This window comes from Phascolarctos cinereus, unplaced genomic scaffold (assembly GCF_003287225.1).
Source record: "Phascolarctos cinereus isolate Bilbo 61053 unplaced genomic scaffold, phaCin_HiC Scaffold_4;HRSCAF=312, whole genome shotgun sequence".
Classification (NCBI taxonomy): domain Eukaryota; kingdom Metazoa; phylum Chordata; class Mammalia; order Diprotodontia; family Phascolarctidae; genus Phascolarctos; species Phascolarctos cinereus.
In genome coordinates this window covers 156,786,723-156,810,630 of record NW_027555847.1, presented here as the reverse complement: position 1 = coordinate 156,810,630, position 23,908 = coordinate 156,786,723, and the positions used below count along the sequence as shown (strand labels likewise).

At 43.7% G+C, this 23,908-nt stretch overlaps 2 protein-coding genes across 6 annotated transcripts in view; both read left to right on the top strand.

Annotated features, from left to right (window-relative positions):
- FAM219A (family with sequence similarity 219 member A) overlaps positions 1 to 14,553 on the top strand; it is a 97,427-nt gene extending 82,874 nt beyond the window's left edge. Inside the window, exons 3-7 of one of the 3 annotated variants that reach the window (XR_013485958.1) lie at positions 4,941 to 5,043; positions 5,514 to 5,594; positions 10,053 to 10,107; positions 10,608 to 14,090; positions 14,309 to 14,553. Coding sequence is in view for 2 of the 3 variants with exons in the window: in XM_020966948.2 (XP_020822607.1) it covers positions 4,941 to 5,043; positions 5,514 to 5,594; positions 10,053 to 10,107; positions 10,608 to 10,766 (398 nt within the window). In the remaining variant the exon portion in view is untranslated. Of the gene's footprint in view, positions 1 to 4,940; positions 5,044 to 5,513; positions 5,595 to 10,052; positions 10,108 to 10,607 lie in introns of all 3 variants that reach the window. The other 2 variants (XM_020966950.2, XM_020966948.2) reach the window with 2 other exon arrangements.
- A 1,671-nt stretch (positions 14,554 to 16,224) lies between these two features.
- Positions 16,225 to 23,908, top strand: part of SPMIP6 (sperm microtubule inner protein 6) — a 49,143-nt gene continuing 41,459 nt past the window's right edge. The window contains exon 1 of one of the 3 annotated variants that reach the window (XM_020966977.2): positions 16,225 to 16,531. In XM_020966977.2, the coding sequence (XP_020822636.2) occupies positions 16,229 to 16,531 (303 nt within the window). In that variant the 5' untranslated portion in view covers positions 16,225 to 16,228. The remainder of the gene's footprint in view (positions 16,532 to 23,908) is intronic. The other 2 variants (XM_020966975.2, XM_020966976.2) reach the window with 2 other exon arrangements.

The window sequence follows — 23,908 nt, the reverse complement described above, 5'->3', positions numbered from 1 at the left end:
CTCACTCTGGCCTCAGAGAAGGCCTAGGTGGAGTGGTGCCCTGGTGACTGGCAGAAGTAGCCTGTCTCTGGGGGCAGGGTGCTGGGAGTTTAATGGGCTCACCCTACTATAGGCCCTGCCCACAGCGAGGTGAGGGGGAAAGGGGACACAACCCTCACACATGAACCAGAGGTCATCTGTGTGACAGCTATCAATTAGTCAATCAGCAAGCACTTATTAATACTTGCAGTGTGTTGGGGTACTAAGGAGATGCAAAAACAGCCCCTGATCTCAAGGAGCTCACACTGTAATGTGTAGCCCTGTGAGTCTGTGCCACACTATGGCATTGCCTCAGGCAAGAGTGATTGAGCCTCTTGCTGGGGTCCCTATGTTGGAATTCCCCTGGCTGTGACCGCCACCTAGCGGTCTTGTTGGGGACTACAGCATAACAGCCTAACCTGGCAGGGACTCCTCCCAGCATTCCCCACAGTTGCCTGAGGCTGGGGTCCTATCTGGATTGTCAGGAGAGATGAGGCCTGAGGCTGGATGCCTTCACAAAACCTTAAAGGAATAGAAGTTTGCCTTTGCCTTAGTTTTCCCTTTCTATGACTTTTCCACCCTCCTGGCAACTTACCCAACCCAGTGGTTTTTCTCTCCTCTCCTTTCTTCCCCTCTCTTTCTCTCTCCATCTCTCTCCCCCCACATACTTTTTTCCTCCTCTCTTCCTCTCCCTTTCTTCCTGTCTCCCTCACCCCCTCATTCTCCCTGACCCCCACCAGGCACATTGGATAGAACACCGAGCTTAGAGTCAAGAAGAACTGATTTCAAACCCTGCCTGAGACACTAGCTGTGTGACCCTGGGAAAATCATTTAACTTCTGTCATTCTCCTCATCTATAAAATAAAGGAATTAGACTAAAGTGTCCTCTGAGGTTCCTTCTAGTTCTAAAACTATGATCCTATAAACACCATTATCATAGAAGGACTTGACTTAATATCAGGCTTTTATTCCTTAGAATAAATGCTAACCCCTGTTTTCCTCCTCCTATGAGATTTGGCACTTTAACTCTTATCCCTAATTATGCAAGCCTTTCGCCTACCACCATAAGGATTTCAGGCCCCAGTCTTGTTTTGGGGAAGAAGGGAGGGTCTTCCCTTGGCCTCAGAAATTACAATTGATAGTGACCCCCCGATTTGAAAGAGCTGAGAACATAGTGGCTGTGGTGTATTGAGCCGGCAGAGGGAGGAACAAATGAGGACCCAGCAGGAATGGAACAGGTATTTTTTGGGTCCAAGAGGCTGAATTTAGTCCATTCCTTACTAGGGAAAAAAACGTTTTCTCTGGGTCTTCCTATATCTCTAAGTTTGATGATAATAATAATTATGATGATGGTAATTAATTATTAACAATAATAATAGGAAGCATTTTTGTAGCACTCTAAGATTTGCAAAGCACTTTACATAAAGATGCTATTATTATTTCCATTTTACAGGTAAGGAAACTGAGGCTGAGAGAGGTTAAATAACAAAGTGGATAGAGTGCTGGACTTGGAGACAGAAAGGCCTGAGTTTGAGCTGTGCCATCTAACTGCCAACAATTATACCAAAAAAATGATTTTTTAAATAAACCAAATTATACATATTTTTTTTGTTTTTAAATTTTTAGTTCTATAAAGGATACTTAAAGTCCCCAATATCATATTTTTTAATCTGTTTAATTAAATTGAATTTCAAATTCATCAAGTTTCTACTTTTCCCCAAAGAAGACCAAATGTATGTGACTCAGACTTCGTTCATGAGATCATAGGATTTAGGGGGACCTTGGAGTGTGTCTAGTGTAGCTGTGCCGCCCATGACAGACTCCCTCTCCCAGGCCCAGCAGCTGCTGTTCAGAGCACTTCCAGGAGTTAGGAAGAGAAGAAGGCCTTTGGGGACAGCCGTTACCTTCCTGGATTAGAGCTGGTCTCACTCCAGCCATGAATAAGAAGGTTCAATTTCATTTCCATCAGCTTCCCGAAAAGCTGTCCCCTAAGAGCAATGATTTGTTTCTGCAGCAGCTCAGGCTTTCTTCCCAGGAGACTGTCTACAAATTCAGTTGGCAAGAAAGCCTTTTTTTTATTTGGGAGCTGTTCATTAGAAAGGAAAAATAGGTAGTCAACACCTGGTAGGGCTGGGTAGGAGATAAGATGAGAGAAAAGGGAATGTAGTCTTCCCCCCCCCCCACCCCACTGCTAGCACCTGCTAGGCTGGTGACAGCTCCTTCAGGCCACTGGGAGCTGATTGGCTGTATTCCCCACCCCCCAACCTCACCACCACCACCACTGCTAGGATCTCAGGAGCATCCCTGAAGTATTTTTACAGGCATGGGTGAGGCCCAAGATCATCTATTTGAGCCATCAACACAAATCAACTAAGGGATTACTGGTTTTCTTCCCCTCCACTCTAAGATACACACCATCACCAGATTAAGTTTCTGGCGGCCTAGCTTTCATTACGTGACTCCTCTGCCGAAGAACCTTGAATGGCTCCCTGTTGCCCACTGCATCAAGTCTAAACTAATTCAAGGCCCATCACAATCTAACCCCACTCCACCTCTTTAATCTTATTTCCTACCACTCATTCATCCTCCAGGCTAGTCTTATCAATGTCTCATATAGTGTTGCATATGCATGAGTTTTATATCCTCAGTCTGACTATAAAAACCCCCAAAGGACAAAGATTATACTTGATTCTTTTCTGTCTCTGTCCTAGCATAGCCCAGTCAATTTTCTGAATGTGGAAATGTAAGTTTATTTGGGGGGTAGAAGAGGAGAGGGGCTGAAGCAGAGAGAATGGAAGGGAGCTCATCGTAATTAGCAAGACCAGGAGGGCAAAGACATGGCAGAGGGGCAATCAACAGCCTCCCCCAACATTAAGGTTGCCTATGCTCTCATTCATTCTGCCACTCACCATGCTGCTTACCTGATAGGGCGAGACTATTGCAAAACAGTGATGTCTACAAAGGTTGGGTTTCCTTCCTTTAGGGAAGCCTCCTCCAAGCAAGGCATTATTCCTCCATTCCTTTTGCTTACTCTCAGTTGACTGATTACTTAATCCTTACTAAAGCACTGATGACTGATAATGACTTAAAGTTTGGCCCCTTTCTGGTATGGCTGTAATAGGGAACTCAAGAAGCCTTGAATACATCAAGATCAAGAATGACTCATTTCAAATGGTGAATTTCTGACCCCATGGCATTTAGGATTAGGGAAATCCCCATGTCCTTTCATCTTATTCTACAGACAACTGCTTCCTTCTTCTATACATAGAGCCCCAATACCCTGTATAGCAATTCCACAGAGTTAATAGGTTTGCTTTTCGGTAGAGAGGATTATAAATAGATAAAAGGAAGGGAGAAAGATGGGAGACCTCCTTTCCTGAAGAGTCCCTGAGTAAATAACTTAACTTCTCAGGGCCTCAGTTTCCTCATCTGTGAAATAAGGGAGTTGGATATGATTCCTCCAGCTCTGAATCTCTGATCTTATGACCACCATGTACTTGACCTCTAGAGGGCCCTCCCACCCTCTTCATTATTGATTTGCTTGTTTTGTTGTCCCAATAGGGATCAGGTGAGAAGGAAGAGGAGATAACCTAAGTACAGTCCCCCACATCCCAAGAACTATCCTTGTGAAGCTCACAAAATATAGAAAGAGCCTGGTCAGTGCGAGTTGAATGAATGGGCAAAAAATATCCGGCAGAAGAATCTAGTAATTTGACCTGCCTCCATCTTCCTTCCCACCTCTCTCTCTCTCACTTCACTCCAACTAGGCCATCTCCTCAGATCCTGGCCTATACCTCACACACCCACCCACACTCAGAGGCAGAGAGACCCCAAGCTACACAGGCTTTTCCTTTGGGGGTGGGGTAGTTGATGGTGGGTCATCTCCCAGAGCATAGGCCCCAGGTCCAGGGTAGCTTGAAGGCCAATGTCTGTGTCTAAATCTGTTAGAGGACTAGTTTATTTGTAAACAAAGGAATTTTTAGAGCCTGTCTGGCTCTAGGTTCCATAAACAAGACATCAAAAAAAAAAATCAGTCTTTTTTTAAAGCCAAGAAACAGAGGAAATAAAAAAGGCTTTTGGTAGGAAAAGCAGAACAAAACTGGCAGAAACTTAGTCAATGACTGAGGTTGGACATATTGGAACTAGGAGTAGGAGAGAAGGCATAGAGTGGAGAGCCGCCTTCAGCAGCTGGACAGAGGTCTCCAAGCCTCAGGAGATTCTAAGGGAGCTGGCAGTGCTGAGCTGGGTGCAGCTTAGCTGGAGCCAAGTTATTTCCCCTTTCTAGGCCCCAGTTTTCTCGTGTGTGAAATGACAAGCTTGAACTAGATGGTCCCTAAGGTCCCTCCTAGCTCTTCTGTTCTATTTATGAGTATATCAGAAGCTATCAAATAGGATAAATTGATTCTTGCTAGATCAGGTGAGGAAAATGCTTCTGTGCCCAGAGTGATCCAGGCTGTCACTAGCATTAACATGAAGACAGAATTGTTAACCAGGTGGCAGACAAAAGCAGAGATCCTGAACTCCAAAGAGATCTTGGAGACTCGGGAGTAGGGCATGGTGAAGACATATTCCCAGGAGTACTGGGGACCCCCAGTTTCTGCAGGGGTGGGGCGGGCCTGGAGTTGTATTGCAGGAGGAGGATGGTGACGTCTTTTTTACAGGAATCAGCAAAGCTGATTGGAGGGAGGGGCTTGGGGGAGGTTCTTAGGGTTTGAATCAGGCAGTGGAACTCAACTGCTTTAGGAAGGTGCGTGGTTTGGGCTTCTTTTTCAGTAGATGGCCTGGTGCCAGAGGCCCCCAGAGTGGGAGAGAAGGACAAGAAAGGCAGCTTCCTTCCCTTGCCATTGTCTGTCTGTTGTCAGGAGCCAGGCTGCCATGAGGCTATCAGCCTCATCCTCATAATAATGATGTTCCCTCTGCAGAGAAACAGCGAGAGCTTGCTCGAAAGGGCTCCTTGAAAAATGGCAGCATGGGCAGTCCAGTCAACCAGCAGCCCAAGAAGAACAATGTGATGGCTCGAACAAGGTAAAATGTTTCTTCTCTGTCCCCACCTCTGTCACTCAGATCACCCCAATTGACAGAGCTTCCTTTGCATCTTTATTCTTCTAGAATAGGGGCCTGGGATATGATGAGTGGGAGGGCAAGTAGACAATGGCCCCACAATTGGTAGGGATTTGGCGGCATTGAGCCCTTCTGGGGCCAGGCTTAGGCATGCGGGTCTTGACCTGGCTGATAAACAAAGGTTTCTGTCCTTGACCAGTGCCCCATCCTCCTTGTAAACCTCACACTAGGCCTGCCATTGGTGCCTGCGCCTCTGTTGTATTCAAGAGTACCTGGCATGGACCACTCTGTCCACAGTTCAGCATGCCAGTTCCCTTTGGGATGGAAAGGAAAGCTTAGAACTCCCTAGCATAACGCCCAGAACAGACAGGCAAAAAAGGGAAAGGGCCTGCCATGGCCAGCTAACCATGGCCCTTCTGTTCTGTTCTATCCAGGCTGGTTGTCCCCAACAAAGGATACTCTTCACTTGATCAGAGTCCAGACGAGAAACCATTGGTGGCCCTTGACACGGACAGGTATGGAAGCCTGGGACAGAGGATAGGCCTGCACCCAGAATAAATAAATGAAGGGTGTGTATGTGTGTGTGTGTGTGTGTGTGTGTGTGTGTGTGTGTGAGAGAGAGAGGGAGAGAGAGAGAGAGAGAGAGAGAAAAGGAGGCTCTAGATAGGAGGAGATCAGTTCTTTCAGCTATCCAGAACTGACTTTTTAGTCTTCCCTGGGTATGTACCACCTCGGTCCTGGGATTTAAATTCAACAAATGTTTAATAAGTGCCTATTCTGTACAAAGCACCATGTTAGGTACTGGGGAATTGACATGTACCCTAGCCACTGTTACACCTCCATTCTGCAGTCACCTTGGTCCCAAAAGCTTCCCTTGGAGCATGGCTTCCTTACCTACCTTCCAAAAATATCTTCTTGAGTTTTAAGCCATTTGCTGTTGACCTTGCTCACCTCTGCTCCTTCTGGAGATTTCTGGCTGTAAGCCCTGGAAATCCTACTATTACTCATAATCTCCTGCATAAGGAAAGTGCTATCTGGTCCCAGGATTTTTCCCCTGGGCTTCAGGCCACCATGTACTCATTTTGCAGTCACCTCCCTTCACTCTCTGAGGATAGGATCCAGGGCCTGGAAGTATCACCCTCACCTCGCCCTCTGCCCATGGCTATCAACCCTGCAGGAGGAGGGACGGTTACAGTAACAGAAGAAGGGACCTAGACCTCCTGTCAGTCAGGGAAAGTGTGAGACCAAAGTCTATAAAAATCCTTGGTGGAAGAACAGGCAAAATCAAAGACAGACTAGAAGTGTTCTTGCCTGTTCTATTCACTTCATCTGAAGCCTGTCACGGCTGGTTATTCAGGCCGTTTCTGCTTGTCTCTGAAGCGAAGTTGTTTATCTGCTGCTCCAAGCTCACTTTTGGGCCTAGTCTTACTAGCAACCCTGTGGTTTCATAGGATTGTAGGGTTATTGAGTTAGAGCAGGGAGGGTCCTTAGAGGCCGTCTAGTCTGACCTCCTCATTTTGCAGAAAAGGAAACCGAGGCCCATAGAGATTGTATGATCTGCCCAAGATCACAAAAGTAGTAAGCAGTGGGATCAGGATTTGAACCCAAGTCCTCTAATTCTATACTTCAGTAGCAGATGGCAGCTTTTCCTTGTCCTGTTTGCCCGGCATAGTTCCCTTCCCTCCTTCCCCCTTCTATCATCCTAGGGCCAGAAATAAACGTCTTTCCATTTCACAGCCTCACCCTCCCCAGACTCTGGTTTCCTTGATAAGTTTCTGTTTCCTGTTCCCTAGCTCTCCTTTCATTTGGAGAAGCCCCATGGGAGAGAGAATATAGCCCTGAGCCTGGGGTCAGCGAGATCTACCTTAGAATCCAGCTTTTAATAGTTACTGTCTGTGTAATCATGAGCAGGTTCACTTGAATTGTCTGAGCCTCAGTTTCTCAAATCTTCAGTGGGAACAATACCTACAGTTCTCATCTCACAGTATAGCTGCAGGAATCAAATGAGATCGTGTATATAAAGCACTCTATGAATGACAGCTGTTTTTATTGGACAGCAGAAATGACTGACAGATCCTAAGCTGCCAGACTTCATGCTGACGGTTCTCTCCTTCCTCACTTTTCCATGTTCTCCCTGACACGTCCCTCAGGGACAGCCTCACCCCCAGGGAAAAGGAATGTCCTTCTTGTCATACAGTGTTAAAGCTGAGCACTCTATTGCCTAGAGCCTGATTTTCTAAGAGTTTGTATTGAATTTGACACAATAGTACCAACATTGCCCTATTTGTCTGAGTGCCCTACTTAGAGATCATGTAGTCCAATCACCTTATTTCATGATTTTTCCCTAGAATCCTACTAGTACAGTTTTGCAATAGCAAAATATTTTACACCAACATTAATAAGAGTAGATGATTTCAGCTAGTGGTAAGAGAGCCTACTCATGATTCACTGTCCTTTTTTCAAAATTAAGTAAATAAATAAATAATTTTTTTCCAATTGCAATTTTAACATTCATTTTTTAAAATTTTGAGTTCCAGATTCCCTCCCTTCTTCTCCTACCCCTTCATTGAGAAGGCAGGCAATTTTATATAGGATATACATGTAAAACATATTTCCATATTAGTCATGTTGTAAAAGAAAACAGACAAAAAACACCCACAAAAATGTTTAAAATAGTGTGCTATTATATATGGAGTCTGCATTCAGATTCCATCAGTTTTCTCTGGAGGTAGATAGCATTTTTCATCATAAGTCCCTCGGAATTGTCTTGGATCTTTTTATTGCTCAGAAGAGCTAAGTTGATCATCATACAGTATTGCTATTACTGTGTATAATGTTCTCCTGGTTCTGCTCACTTAATTTTGTTATCAGTCCATGTAAGACTTTCCAGGTTTTTCTGAAACCATCCTGTTCATCATTTCTTTTAACACAATAGTACTCCATCACAATCATATACCACAACTTGTTCAGTCATTCCCCAACTGATTGATATCTCCTCACTGTCCAATTCTTGGCTACCACAAAAAGAGCTGGTATAAATATTTTTATACATATAGGTCTTTTTAAAAAATCTCTTTGGGAGCAACTAGGTGGCACAGTAGATAGAGCACCGGCCCTGGAGTCAGGAAGACCTGAGTTCAAATCCAGTCTCAGACCAGACACTTGACACTTACTAGCTGTGTAACCCCAGTTGCCTCACTCCAAAACAAAAATCTCTTTGGGATACAGACCTAGAAGTGGTATTGCTGGGTGAAAGGGTATACACAGTAAGTCCTTTGGGCATAGTTCCAGAAATGTTCTTCAGAATGGTTGGATCAGTTCACAAGTCCACCAACAGTGCATTAATGTCTCAATTTTCCCACATCCCTTCCAACATCTGTCATTTTCCTTTTCTGTCGCATTCACACTGTCCTTTGAGAAGCAGCTTTGCAAGCATTCACTCTTCATAAACGCTGCTTCTTCCATTCATTCATCTGGACCACAAGGGATAGTGTTGGAGGAGGACAGGGTATCAGGTCCTTTTCCTCCCTTTTCCTCCCTGTGCATCTGATCTTTGTGTACCCTTGGGCATGTCATCACCCCTCTTGGGACATTACCTTCCCCTTCTGTAAAAGGAAACAGTACATGTAGGGCAAATGAACCCCAAGCATTCTTAAAATGAGACGGGCAGGTTGACTTGGAAGGTTCCATCGTTGAAACCTCTGGGCCACTGGAGGGAAATTCCTAGTTTGCGTGTCACAAAACAGTGGAAAGGGAGGGCTTGCCTAGAAAATAAAGGAGGAATGGGGGGCACAATGGAAATTAATAAGGGGACACAGACAACCAGGGTGGTGTCAGTACTATTGTGTTAAATTTAATAGAAACATTTTTAAAAACACAGACTGTATCTAATACTCACAATCTCATGTGCAGTCCTCTCTGCTCTTTGTATGTTGAAGTGTTGGTGTTTTGTTGATGTTCGTTAGGTTCAAAATTTTTTAATTAAAAAAAAAAAACAAACAAGGGGGCAACTAGGTGGCATAGTAGATAGAGCACCAGCCCTGGAGTCAGGAGGACCTGAGTTCAAATCTGGCCTCAGACACATAACATTTACTAGCTGTGTGACCCTGGGCAAGCCACTTAACCCCACTGCCTGGCAAAAAACAAACAAACAAAAAGGAAAAAAAGGGGGGACTTAGATTAATGCCAATAAAGGGAAGAAGATTGGGAATCAGGGTAAGAAGAGAGATACTTAGTGAGTCCTTTGGGGAGTATGATTGAATGGACTAACAAAATGAGATTAGAGTTTATTTAAGATGGTACTGAGGCATTGGCTTAATGAGTGTGCAAGGAAAAGGGGAGGCCAGATGTTTGGTTTTTATCACCTCCCATCCTTTCCCCAGATTCCCCAAGGAATTTGGGCCCCAAGGAAAAGGATTCTTTATAGGATTGTAGATAGGATAGATAGATTATAGATAGGATTTAGGGATTTCAATTTGGAAGGGACCTTAAGGATTTGTCAAATTCCTTTTACAGATGAGGAAACTGAGGCCCAGATAGGTAAAAGGAAAGTTGCAGAGGTCAGCATGTTGTAGTTGAAAGAGCACTAGATTTGGAGAGAGATGACCTGGCTTCGAATTCTGGCTTTGCTACTTACCACCTCACTTCACCTCTCTAGGCCTCAGTTTCCTCATCTGTAAAATAAGGTTATCTCTGAATCTGAACTGAGATTTGGTAGTTTCTGACTTCAAAACCAGTGTTCTTCCCATTAAATAATTCAGCCTCTATAAAACTATTCCTGTTGAAGGGGCGTTAGGCCTTGACACTGAGAATCCAAATTAATTGCAGGGGTAGTCCATTAACTAGTGGAAATCCATCTGTTGCCCCAGTGCAGGGAAAATATTTAATCCTCACACTCTCCCCCTCAAGAAGTGAGACTGAGGACCCAGACTCTCAAATCACCAATGATCTTTTCCTTCTTATCTTACTGACAGTGATGATGACTTTGACATGTCCAGATATTCCTCCTCGGGCTACTCCTCAGCAGAGGTGAGTCATGAGAACGTCTGGAGGTTTTTACCACAAAGAGAGACTTGTACCTTTCCCTGGCTGTCAGCCCTGCAATAGACTAAGAAACCAGAAGGAAGGATTGTCCATCAGGGAAAAGGGTTAGGACGAAGGACTACAGCTTCTCCTTGGTGCTAAAGATAGTGGATTACAGACTGAGAAATAGGGTTACAACCTAAGGGCTATGTAGTGGAGTATCGGAGGCATAGGAGACCAAGGTTTAGGAACAGAAGATGAGAAACAGGAGTAGAATCTTAAAGGATAGGACTTTGGAGATAGGGATGGGGATGGGGTGGATAAAAAGATAAGGGGGTATTTGGGAACCTGGAAAGTAGGGGGGTGAGACCTCAGAGATAATGGTGGGACCTAGAAAGTAAGAGATGGGTTTTGCATGGTGGAAGATGGAGCCTACAAGTTAATTTCCCAGGCTAGCTTGCCCTGACCTTTACCCCAGGTTTGACCGCCCTCCCCTTTGCCTGCAGCAGATCAACCAAGACTTGAACATCCAGCTGCTGAAGGATGGTTACCGGTTAGATGAGATCCCCGATGACGAGGACCTCGACCTCATCCCCCCTAAATCTGTGAACCCCACATGCATGTGCTGCCAGGCTACTTCCTCTACTGCCTGCCACATCCAGTAACGGCCAGCATGGGCCAGGACAGGGGCAGAGGGGGGAGGGGGCACATCTGGTGCCCATTCCCTCCCTGGTTCCCATTCTGGGCCCTGCTCCTGGCCTTAGCTACTGGCCAACTTCTTAACAGCCATTGCTTCCTCCTATGGTAGGACGTGTACCTCTGTGTTCATGAAGCCGGGAGAAACCAAAATGAGATTTCACTGGGGGGTGGGGTGGGGGGAGGGTGGTAGGGGCTCTTTGTTCATTGATTTGTTTAAAGGGGACTCAGCCAGCTTCCCCTTCTCCCTAAAACCACCACCACCTCCATTGGCTTCCCAGCCATGACTGTCTCCAGCAGACAGACTGGCCAAAAATCCAGGGGAGAGCAGGAGGGGGAGATGGGAGAAGGAGAGACACCAGGGGTTAGCGAGGGCTGAAAGGGGACTGACAAGGGAAGCAGCCTGGAGCTCTGGCCTCCACAGGCCTAGGCTAAGTCAGTCTGTGTTTCATTCAGAAGAGAGCTCTGCCAGATTGTCCTCAGGCCAGGCCGTGACCTAGTCTGATTTCCCAGGATGCCCAGGCTCAAAGTCTTCCCCCAGAAGTCCTTGGAGATGGCCCCGTGATGATCTGCTGCAGACATAGAACACCTGGCAGCTGAAGGAAACCCCAAAGATTCCTCCTGGAACGGCTCAAGAAGGCCAGGTCCAGGGCCACTCAGCCTAGCCTGGCCTGGCCTGCCCTGGCTCAGCCTCGTGATATGAACTGTGGGAACTCATTATCTTTGCTGGCCCTGGCTTGTCCTCCTCCTGCCTTCTGACCTATATGCTGATTTTTAGGGTTTTTTTTAATGTTTAGTGTCCATCTCCCCTCCTCTCCTGTTCCGTCCAACTTGAGCACAGTTTCTTGGCTTCATTTTCCATCCTTTTCCCAGGGGATATAAAGGTAGAGGGGAGCCCTCCCATCTCTACCCCCAGGGGAGCAACTTCTTCTCTTGCTGGCATCCTCTGTCTCTCTTCCTCTCCCTCTCTCTGTTTAGGAGGAAAAGGGGAGCAGCAGTGTACATGGAATCAGGACCAAGGGGGCAATGAAGAGGAATTCCCATCTGCCCAGTTCTGTTGGTGCCCCACTGGGTTTTTAGGGGTGGTGGTGAATAGAGGGAACTACCTCTGGCCCAGCCTCGCCCCACTTCCCACCCCCCCATCTCCTTGTCTGCCACCAAGGCTTTGTGGGGAGCTGGAAGCAGGAAAGGAGAGGGAGTTACTAATGTCAGTCCCCCTCCTCTACTCTGTGGTCAGCTAGAATCGAGCCTCACCAGGCCTCCCTGTCTCCCTTGCCCTAAGGTTCTGCTTTTCTCAGCAGGCCAAGATATCCTTTGGGTCTGCACCAGGCACTGCCTCTGAATCTGCTCTCCCCTACCCACACGGCTAGCTTCCTTCCCACTGTCACTCGAGTGAGCTGAACTTGCTGCTTGGGAAGTCACCACTTTTGTCCACATCCTCCCCTTCATGAGGCTCCGAGGAGATTGCATAGAATAGGCATTTTCAGGGAAGTGTGTGTGTGTGTGTGTGTGTGTGTGTGTGTGTGTGTGTGTGTGTGTATGATTATATGTGTACACGTGTGTGTGTCTGTCAGTATGTGTCTTTGGGTAGTATGTCTCTGTGTGTATCTGGTTCTGCCTGTGTGTGCGTGTGTGTGTGTGTGTGTGTGTGTATATGTGTGTGTGAGAGAGAGATATGTCTGTATAAGTGTGTGTAGGGTATGTACTTGCATATCTGTGCTACTGCTAGTATTTCTGTTTGGGTTACAAGGGTCAAAAAATCCTGGGCCCCTCTTCCCTCTTCCTGAGGGTCCTGGATCCTGAGTTTGCCTCCCCTTAGTAGGAAAGGAGAGAATACGATCCCATGTGCCAAGGGACGCTCCTAGTTTCAGGATGGGCAGTGACCTCAAAGGCTGATGCAAGCACAAAGGAAAACTGTTTGCTTACCAGCGCTTGCCTAGCTCTCTGGAGCTACGTGTTTGGTAAAAACAAAAAATCATTTGGGGAAGGAGGGAAGTCCAGAGGGTCCCTGCCTTTAGGGCTAGGAGGTGGAAGGAGCAGGATCAAAGTGGACCAGACCAAGCCAAGCTTTGGTCTCCTGTGTCCCAATCTCGGATAGGCCAGCCTCTGGAAAAGCTGATTTGCGAAACAGTCAAGGTTGTCAGGACCCTCGCCAGACATAAGCCCAGCAAGGCCATTCCCTCCCTGCCTATCCTCTAGCCTATCTTTGTGTGCCCAGCCCCAGCCTCCCCACCTCTTAAGTGGGATTTGGGATTGGGGTACAGATTATAGACTAGCCCAGGCTTTCTCAAGCCTAGTTACCTAAGGGAAAAGGATCTCCCTGTTCTGATAGGTAGAGGGGAAAGTAGTGCTCTCCCTTCAGTCCTTCATATGGTACCACATACTGGTATAGTCACTCATTTGTTGAACCATCACCCCCCTTATGCAGTTACATACATACATATGTGTATGTATATATGTGTGTGTGTGTGTGCATATACATATATATATATATACACACACACACACATCCATATACACACACATCCATATACACACACACATCCAACCACACTCCGTGTCCAAGCACCATTAAATGTGGAGGCCAGGTGTGACTCTGAGAAGGTGAAGAGGTTACTTAACTACCCTACCCACTACTGTTTGCTGGCTCCTCAGAAACGCCCACCAGACCCTTAAGGGGATGGGGATAAGTGGGCAGCCACATATAAATTGTAGCTCCAGTCCCCTTCCAGTGACCACTCCCATCTAGTGTAAGGTAATGGCAGCATTCCTGAGGGTAGAGTTGTCCAGAGGAGTAGTGCCCATGGGAAGTGAGAGACCCAACTACAAGCAGGCCTGCAAATCACTGGGGCAGAAATAGACTGACCATGAGGGCTCCACTGATTTATTCCTGTCCCCCATTCATGTACAAGAAGACTTCTGACCCCCAGAAATAGTGTTCTTCCCATTCTTAAGTCCTCTACTGCCCTATTTCAACCACCAAGACCTCCCCTTTTCCCCTAGACCCCTTCTCTACAGTCAGGCCCCCTGAGCCTACCTGTCTTCTTGTGTCTTCCATCTCAGGTGGAACCTATAACTTCACTTCTGACTAGAGACTGGACCATCACCAAAATCAGGGTGGCTTAGTCCCTTAGAATGGAAACAGGATACCTGTGTTCTGATGTGGGTTTGACTGATTAGCTTTGTGATTGCTCTCCCTGGGTCCCTGTAGGATAAGGATAAGGATCAAGGAAATGAAAGAAAATTCTTTGTGGAGGTGGTGGTGGTACCTCATCTCGCTGCTGGGAGCCAAGGTATTCTCCCCTCTGTGTCTGGCCCCCAGGCTGGGAGAGAAAGGGAGGAGGGAGGGAGGCAGAAGCCCTCTGGGCCACTTCGTGGGTTGGGAAGAATCCAGCTTTCTGTGGAACTCCCCCTCTCCCATGATATGACCCCTTCCTGCAATCACAACCCCATTCCTCCCAGCTCACCTCCTGACTTCCTCCCCTTCATCCCTCTCACCCTGTCCATGTAGGTACTTGCCTTAACCTCGCTGGTCCCCAGCCCTGCCCCTGGCCCTCAGCCCAGTCCTCATGACTCTGGGTTCTCTTCCTTTGGAGTGTCAGTTACTCTGCATTAATTTATTTAAAAGGTGTGTTTTTTGGAGACATGAGACGTGTATAATATTTTTTTAACATTTCCATCGCAGTATTTATCATTGTTCCTGGTTGTGTGTCGTGTAACACAATTAATAATATTAAAAAGCATAATATGAACAAACCTGCCCCGTGGCTCCCTGGTTCACTGATGGGGGTCGGGGAGACCTGGGGAAGTGTGGTTGGGAGGCAGGATACCTGGGTTCTAGATTCTTCTCCCCCAGACTGTGACTCAGGGCAAGACCTGGTGTTGCAGGGAGCCTTGACTCTCCTTGGCTAGCCAGCAACATCCATAACCTTCACGTAGCCCCACACGGAGGTAGGTAGAGGAAAGGACATAAGGCAACAGCCACTTACATAGTGTGCCAAATCTCACCTTCACACCCTGGGAGGCAGGTGCTATTATTATCCCCATTTTACAGATGGGGAAACTGAGACAGAGGTTAAACAATTTGCCCAGGATCACACAGCTAGTAAATGTCTGAGGCCAGATTTGAACTCAGGTCTTCCTGACACCAGGACCAATGTTCAATCTACTGCACCACCTAGCTGCCTCTACAAGGACCCAGGCTTTTCAAGTCAATGTACATTAATGAACCATAATTAATACAACTATCAACCATAGAGAGTTGGTGAGAGGGGAGGAAGGAGGAAAAGCTAGACCTCTGATTACGTGGTGGCAAAAACTCTCAGTAAGAAAACACACTCTACCAATATAGGTAAGCAACTATTCTACAAGTTTATGTAGTCTTAAAAAGGTACACTGAGCAACCTGCATAGCATCCTGAGGCAAGGTCATAGGCCTTAAGAGCAGAAAGAGAGACTGTCCTGACTCCAAGACTGGCCCTCTGCCCACTATAACAGTCTGCCTCATACCGTATATGTCTGTCTCATACCATATACATATATATATATATCGAGAGAGACAGACTGTCTGAGGGGAATGCTCTGCTCTCAGCTCTCTTGTTCCCCTCTTACTTGGGCTGTCAGAAGTCTGCCCAGCCCTCTTGTTCCTCCTCCCCTTCCCTTTCCTTCCAGGTCTCAGTGAGGGAGAGTTGATGTATATGGGAAGGTAGGAAACTGCCCATCCAGCAGGCAAGAAGGTTCACCAAGGATCTACCACCTATAATCCCAACGGTCCCTACAAGGGGGAAACTTCCTTAAGCTCAGGAAGCTCGCTACTTTTCTGGGATTACGAAGGGTCTGGGTTCAGGCTTTATCTTTCAGAGGCTGAATAACAAATGTACAAAGCCCCCTTTGTATCTTGGAAATACACTTAGGGTTGGCTCCTCATCCCAGCTCTATCATTAACTGTCTATGTTCCTTTGGGCAAGTCATTTCTCATCTCTCAATTTTCTCATCCAGAAAATGGAGAGGGGGAAAAGCAAGCAATTTTATAAGATGATATACTAGGTCTCTTCACCTTTGAGACTGTGATCCTAAGAGGAATCTTAATGAAGGAGAAGAAGGGAGAGAGAACGATTGGTTGGGTTGGGGAGGGGGAGGGGTGTTAACCTAGAGACAGCATGGCCTGGTTGATAGGACTCTGGACCTAAGAGACAAGAACACCTTAGTTCAAATCTTCAGATACTTACTAGCTCTGTGGGCAAATCACTTATCCTCCCAGCCTCAGTTTCCCCATCTAAAAAATGAAGTGATTGGACTCCAAGGTCCCTAAGGTCTCCCTATGACCTCCTGGGACCCATGTGTTAACCCTAATGGTGAGGGAGGGAGCTGGTCTGCAATGATGTCACAATAGGCAGCTCTAGGATCAGTGGGGTGCAGGGTGGGGGATGGGGATGGGAGGGTGTCTGTGGGGGGGGGGGGCCAAGAGGGGAGATGGACCACAGCAGCCCAGCAACACCTATAGACAAGTGGTGCAGGATCCTTGGGAACAGGGTACTTCCAGATGCTCAGCCAGAGACTCTGGAAGGCACTACCCGCCAAGGTGGTGCCTGGATTCCACCATGTTCCTCTTTGCTCCTAAGACCAAGACTCCTATAAGTACGTACACTGACTCCTACAGACCCCCAGCTTCCATCAAGCAAGACTATAAAGACCCACCGCTATGGGCGTGGGAAGAGAACAAGTTTGTAAGCAAGGTGAGTAGAGGAATAAAAGGAGGGAAGGAGGTGGGAAGAAGAGGTGATGGGATCTCACAAGAGCCATTTGTGAAAGAGTGTGATGGTAGATGAGTGTATTTGTGACAATACATATGCCTCTGTATATGTGTGTGTGTGTATGTGTGTGCGTGCATGCATGCATGGATGGATGTTTGTGTGGGCATATTTGTGAAGGCCTTTGTGTGTATGAAACTAATCACTCACTCACGTTTAAAAGAAATGGAAGAGCTGGAATCTCCTGGTTTCATCAGGGTGGCTAGGGGTTTGGGTGGAGGAGGCCATTCAAAGCAACCCCCTGAGATAGCACAAGGCACCTATGAAGTTTTGATTTGTCCATCATTGACCCATAGGGATTAGATTGTGTCTCTCAAGGAATTAAATCAAAGGGGAGAGATTTCGTAGCCCTTAGAACTGCTCCCTTCCCTTCTGTCTCTTTAATATTGCACTTTATCATAATTTCAAATGACTTAACATCCTTGATTCAATTTGACCCTGTAGGTTAATCTGGGCAGGAATTATCCTACTTGATAGTTTGGGAGAATGAGACTGAGAGGTAAAATGACTTTCCCAAGGTTACACAGAATAGTAGGAAATAGCTAAGATTAGAACCCAGGTATCTTCTCATCTCTACTTCTTCCACACACTGCTTCTGGGTAATGACTCCAGCAGGGTTCAAGCTGAGAAGCTGCACTCTGGATTCTCTGAGATCAGAGATGCAGATTTCTCTCATCACCCCAGGGACACTCCAAAGACTGAGTCACCATCAAACCACCACCATGATTTGTGAGATAGTTATTATCTCTGTTATCTCTATCAACAAAGGGAAAATGAAACTTGTCTTTGTTCTGCAACAGAATTGCCCTCCTCACTCTACCTGGCTGAGGTGGCTATTCATTCTGAGTATAGGGATATAGGAATACTAGCCTGGGATTCAACCCTGGTCATAGATAATCCACAAAGTGGATTATCAAGAGTTGAATGATAATGCTACAGGGGAATTACATAGTTCTGTCATCTGTCTGACAGTCCATCCATAGGGCCCATATTATAGGTGAACAAGTAGCCTGTAAACAAGTTAAATACTTCTTTCCTATTGCTTTCTTAGGGGTCAGTTTGTCAATGCCCCTGATACTAGTGGGTCAGGACTACCCATCACCCAAATAAAGCAGGTCAAGCTCCTCTCCTCTTTTTTTTCTCCTCTGTCTTTTTTCTTCCCTTCAGGACCCATTCCTGCAATTCTTTATTCCCTGCTATTAAATTCTTTCCAATATTTAGCTTCATTCCCTCTCATTCCCTTTGCTCTGTCCCTGAGGGAAGAGAGGTCACACATGAACTATAAGATGACAAGCTTGAGAGGATTAACTGAATTTACAACTTGTCTGGAAGTTTTTGAACCATGGTGAGGCAACTCAGAATATGGAGAGAGGAGGTAGAAAGCACCAAGAAGGAAAATATTGGCCTGATAGAAGCCTGGTTCAAAGATCAAGGGGCATCTATGTAGGGAGATTTCCATCTACCTGACAGAGACAAGTGACAGGATGAGAAAGAAACTAGACCTTCTCCTCTCAGGGAGCCCCCAGTGTGAAAGGTAAAGATAATTAACCAATAGAATGAGGCAATCTGGTAGAGGAAAAGAACCCTAGAGCCAGAAGCTCTGCGTCTGAATCCTAGCTCTTTCACTTAGCAGCTTTGCCATCTTGGGCCCCTTCCCTTTTCTGGATTTGTTTCTTCCTCTGTAAAATGGGAATGGTGGGAATTGAAAGATGGATGGGGAGGGAAACTTTGACTATGAATATTAGACTTAAATATCAGTTTATTTTGCTTAATTGTTTTGTTAATAAAGGAAGATGGGGTGGGGTTGGGGGAAGAAGAAACAGTATTGGAAAGTGATTCTGGTGCTTTAAAAAAGTATATCAAAACTAAAATAAAATGAGGGATTTAGACTAGATCGGTGATTTCCAGCTTTTTCAAATATGAGAACTCCCTTTAAATACAAGCACAAAAAAATTCACGAGTTTACATCTGATAGGAGTTGGAGTTTTAGCACCTTTTGAATGAGAAAATACATAATGATGATAAAAGCTAGTATGAATTCAGTAACACTATCTAAATGAATGTATATGAGTCACAAAATTGTCTACCTACATTTGGAAATAGTAATACATGTTACATGATATTATTAGTATAGAAGGCATATTTGCTTATTCTTGAATTTGCAGATTCAAAGACCCCTTGCAGCAATTCTACAGCCACCAAGGGTTCATGATCCATCAGTTGGGACCCACTAGAGAATCAGAGAATAATAGAATCATAGGCCCTGCCAGCTCTGGACCCTGTGTTCCTATGACTGTACTTACTGAGCACCCATTTTATGAAGAACATTAGACTAGAGAATGGAGTGAACACAAAAACCTTCAGATGGTCTAGTCTGCCTTCATGGAGCTTACAATTAGGTGAAGAGACAAAATTCTAAATAACAATGGCAGGCAACCTTACCTTACTTAGATCCAGATTCAGGGAATAGACAGTAATCACCACAAAAGCTCAGCTGCATCTCTAAGGGCTGCATCACCAAGGGTTTTATTCAGACTGCTCAGGAAACTTGCTGACTATTGAAGAATGGGGTACATTAGGTTAGGGAGAGGGGAGTAGAGGGGAAGGGGCATTCTGGATAGTGGAAAGTGGTGTGAGCAAAGGTGAAAGCATAAAGAAGCAAGGCACTAACAGAATGGACCTGGCTGAAAAAGAGAACAATGGGAGATAATTTGGAACCAGACTGTGGAGGCCCTGAAGGAGGCTGTAGGAGGCCTAAAGATGATTTAGAACTGCAAGAGAACTTAAAAATCACCTAGTCCAATATCCTGATTTTACAAATTGAGGCCGGGTTATACTTGGATATATAAATATACATATGTATATATGTATATATGTAAATGTATATATATATGTATATATAAATACATATAACATATGTGTATATATAAATATACACATATATATATGTATATATAGCACTCTAGTTGGTTATACTTTTTTTCTGTGAAGCTCTATTGAGCCTATGCTCTTATCTGCCAGTAGAGGGAGTAGGTAGGACAAGGGTCAAGATTTAGGGAGACAGAATGGAAGGATTGTCAGGTGGTTAAGGCATTAGATTTGTTTTGCTGGGTTCCAAAGGGCAGAACTAGTACCAATGTTTAGCAATGAGACTATATTTTTTCTCAATATAAGGAAAAATTGCATAATAGTTAAAGCTACCCAACAATAGAAAAGGGTTGCCTTGGGTAGAGAGGGTAGTGATGAATTTCCTGTTATTAAATCATTGCTGAGGTCCCTGTAAAGGTCAGCTCTAAATTTTTAATAATGCTATGCTTCTACTATTTATTACAATGATAAATTACTTATCTTAGTAACTCACTAATTGATCTTAGATTGTTTTGTTTTTTGTTAGGCAATGGGGATAAGTGATTTGCCCAGGGTCATACAGCTAGTAAGTGTCAAGTGTTTGAGGCCAGATTTTAATTCAGGTCCTCCTGACTCCAAGGCCAGAGATCTATCCACTGTGCCACCTAGCTGCCCCTAATCTTAGAGTGTTAGTGCTGGATGGAATTTTATTTTTTTATTTAATAGTATTTTATTTTTTCCAATTACATGTAAAGACAATTTTCAAATTTCATTTTTGGAAAGATTTTGAGTTCCAAATTGTTCTCCCTCCCTCTCTCTCTCCCCATCCCCCTCCCCAAGATGGCAAGCAATCTGATATAGGTTATACATGTGCAGTCATGTAAAACATATTTCCACATTAGTCGTATTGTGAAAGAAGAAATAGAACAAAAGGAAAAAACCACCAAAAAAATGAAAATAGTATGCTTCAATCTGCATTCAGTTTCCATCAGCTCTTTCTCTGGATGTGGATAGCATTTTTCATCATGAGTCCTTTGGAATTGTCTTGGATCATTGTATTGCTGAGAAGAGCTAAGTCAATCATAGCTGATCTGGACAGGATTTTAGAAGATCATCTCTAGACCAATGGCTTCATTTTACAGATAAAGAAACTGAAGACCCATAATGGTGAAATAATTTGACCAAGGTCACATCCAGTCAGTGGCAGAGTAGGAAGTAAAGTGTTCTGAATAGGGGGTCCTTTCTAGCTCTATCTTTCTATGATTCTTTGATTTTATTCTATGTAGGACAAAATATAGATATACCAATACTTTAGTGTAGTCATGTAATATTTAGCAAGTGTTCAGATGTTATTTACTGCTTTTAATCTAGCCCTATTTCCCCTAAAACAAAAGAAAAGTAGGAAAAGCATTGCTATCTTTCTTCTGTATCCATCTCTAGCCAAGGCTAGGAGCAGGCCACCTGATATGTTGACCCCAAAGATGCAGTGTTACAGTTGAGGGCTACTAATATGAGGCGATGGCTTTGCCTACCTGGGCTACAGTGCAGAAAGCTATTGACTCCCTCTAATCACACACCCAGTGCTTGTTGTCTACACAAGCTCCCTCATTGTACAAGCTCTTTCAGAATTTATAGCACTGGATGCCTTGATGGAGAGTTAGTTGCTCATTGCAAGATTCAGTTGTCCTTGGAGCATTTGGTGATACAGGATTTGATTCTTCCTCCCCCACATTGTGAGTGTCTATATGTTCTGCTTTTGAGTCAGGAAAATTACTGCTATTGCTATAAGGTAGATATGTAGTATCTTTTGTCTACCGCCAATGGGAGGATCTCCAAAATGGCAACCTGATGTTTTGAATTAGCTATTGGGATCCGATTCTACATTAGTTCAATTGTTGTTGGTGAGTCTGTGGATTGGGATGAAATTTAATTCTCAGTCAAGTTGGTCACCATGTTCCCATCTGGAGCACTACCCATATATACCAGTAGAGGGAGGAAGACAAAGGGGAAACAGTCATTAAATGGAAGTAGGAGTCAGAAGACCCAGGTTTTAGTACTGGTTCCTAACCATGTTACCTCAAGCAAATTTACCTCTTTAAACTCTCAGTTTCTTTATCTGAAAAATTATAACTTTTTGCAAGCTGTCTTTCCCTTTAGAAGTTTTCCATTTTTTAAAAGAAAGGATAGGTATATATTCTTGACAAAGTGAAAAAACATTGTCCAATAATGTTATATGAATTTTCTTTCCATTTAAAGGTGTCTTCATTTCTGTAGCTGTTGTAATTGTGTATATCATTCTTTTGGTTCTACTTTGTTTATTTAAGTCTTCTTATACTGCTTTGAATTCTCCAAATATCCCATTACATACACTCATACTGACGTAATATGTTCAATCTGGTCTCAGTTTTAGGACACACTGTTTGCTTTCAAATTTTTGCCATTACAAATAGTATTGCTATGAATGTTTTCTTTCAGATAAGTCTTTTCTTGCTGTCAATAACCTCCTTTGGGTATTATCTCAATAGCAGGATAAAGAGGACAAACACTTTTGTAACTTTTCTTGCATAGTTCCCAATTGTTTTCTAAAGTGGTTGGGACTAGCAATGCCTGTTTTGCTGAATCCCTGCTCTGTCAATCTGGTCAGGGTTCTGGTCTTAGGGGGAATGGCAACATAGAAGAAACCAGCGTTGCATAAAGGTTCAGGAAGCTAGAGGGTTTTTTTACAAGCACAGCAAACTACCATAAACAGAAACACCCCCCCCCAAATGCTTTTAAATATACCAATCATAAATAGATCGGTTAAGAATAAACATAAGGTTGTTAGGACTTCTTTGGTGTCAGGGACTAAAGTCAATGGACTCATCAGTCATTCTAGCTTTTTTTTTTTAATCTCCATTTTCCCTTCTTCCTTCTGGGGAAAGGATACCTAGTCTAACTAGACCATCACTTGCCAACATTAAATAATTGTTCTAAATTTGCCAGTTTCATGTGTGTGACAAGATAGATACTTCAGAGTTTTTTTTTTAATTTGCAATTGTCTAATTATTCTTAATTTGGAGCACTTTTTAAATGGCTGTTGACAGTTTGCATTTCTTTCTTTGAGAACCATTTGTTTATATCATTTCACCTTTGGGAAATAGCTTTTGATCTTATAGATTTGTGTCAATTTCCAATAGATTTTGCCTTTTGTACTTTTATCAGAGAGGTTTATATAAAGATCTTTTTCCTAGTCTTTATTTTCTTTGGCATCTAGCTGCTTTAATTTTATTTGTTCAAAAGTTTTTTTATTTTTGTCTTTAATAATTGTGGATTTATTTTGTATTTTGTAATATTTTCTGTGCTGTGATTCATTCCCTATCCACAGTTGTGAGATATAACCTTTTATTCTTCTTTAACTTTTTAGTAGTATGACTTTTTATTCATCTATTTTGAATTTATTGCAATCTATAGTATAAGATGTTGATCCATCTTTGCATTCCTGGCATAACTCCAACTTGGTTAGAATGATTTTAATTGCTTTTTGGCAGAATTTTATTTAATATTTTGCATCAATGTTTATCAGTAAAATTGGCCTGTAGTTCTTATTCTCTGCTTTCACTCCCTGATTTCAGAATCTAGAATATGTTTATATCATAGTAATGTTGTAGAGTGCTTTCTTTCTCTGTTTTTGAAAAAAGTTTATGTAGCATGGTCCTAAATGTTATAAAATTTCCTTGTAAATCCATCTGAACTTGGAGTTGTTTGGTTTTTTTTAAATGGGGGTTCATTTGTGACTTGCTCACTTTTCTGAACTTTTTTTCTTTCTGGGATTAACTTTTTTAGGTTATATGTTTCCAGTTTTTATTAATTAGGCCATTTTATATTTTTATGGTTATTAATTTTGTTTAGGTTTTCAATTTTGTTGTCAAATAATTTGGTACAGGGGCAGCTAGGTGGCGCAGTGGATAGAGCACCGGCCCTGGATTCAGGAGGACCTGAGTTCAAATCCGACCTCAGACACATAACATTTACTAGTTGTGTGACCCTGGGCAAGTCACTTAACCCCATTGCCTAGCCAAAAAAAAAAAAAAACTTGGTACAGTAGTTTCTGATATTTATTTGTGTCTTCTCTATATGTTGTGGATAATCCTTTTCATTTTTTATTCTGTTCATTTGTTTTTTCTCTCCCTCAAAAATTTAGCTATTGATTTATAAGCTTTGTTAGTCTTTTTAATTAGCTTTTAAAATTTTAATTAGCTTTTGATTTAATTGTTCAATTTTTAAAAATATTTTATTCTATTTATCTTACCCTTAATATTCAAAATCTCCACATTATACTTGTTTGGAGATTATTAATTGTCAGCCTTCTAGGTTTTTTATTGCACTCTCAAGTCGTTAATCCTTTCTTTTTCTCCTTTCTTAATGTATTCATATATATAAAATTTGCTCTAAGGATTGCTTTAGGTCTAGCTCATA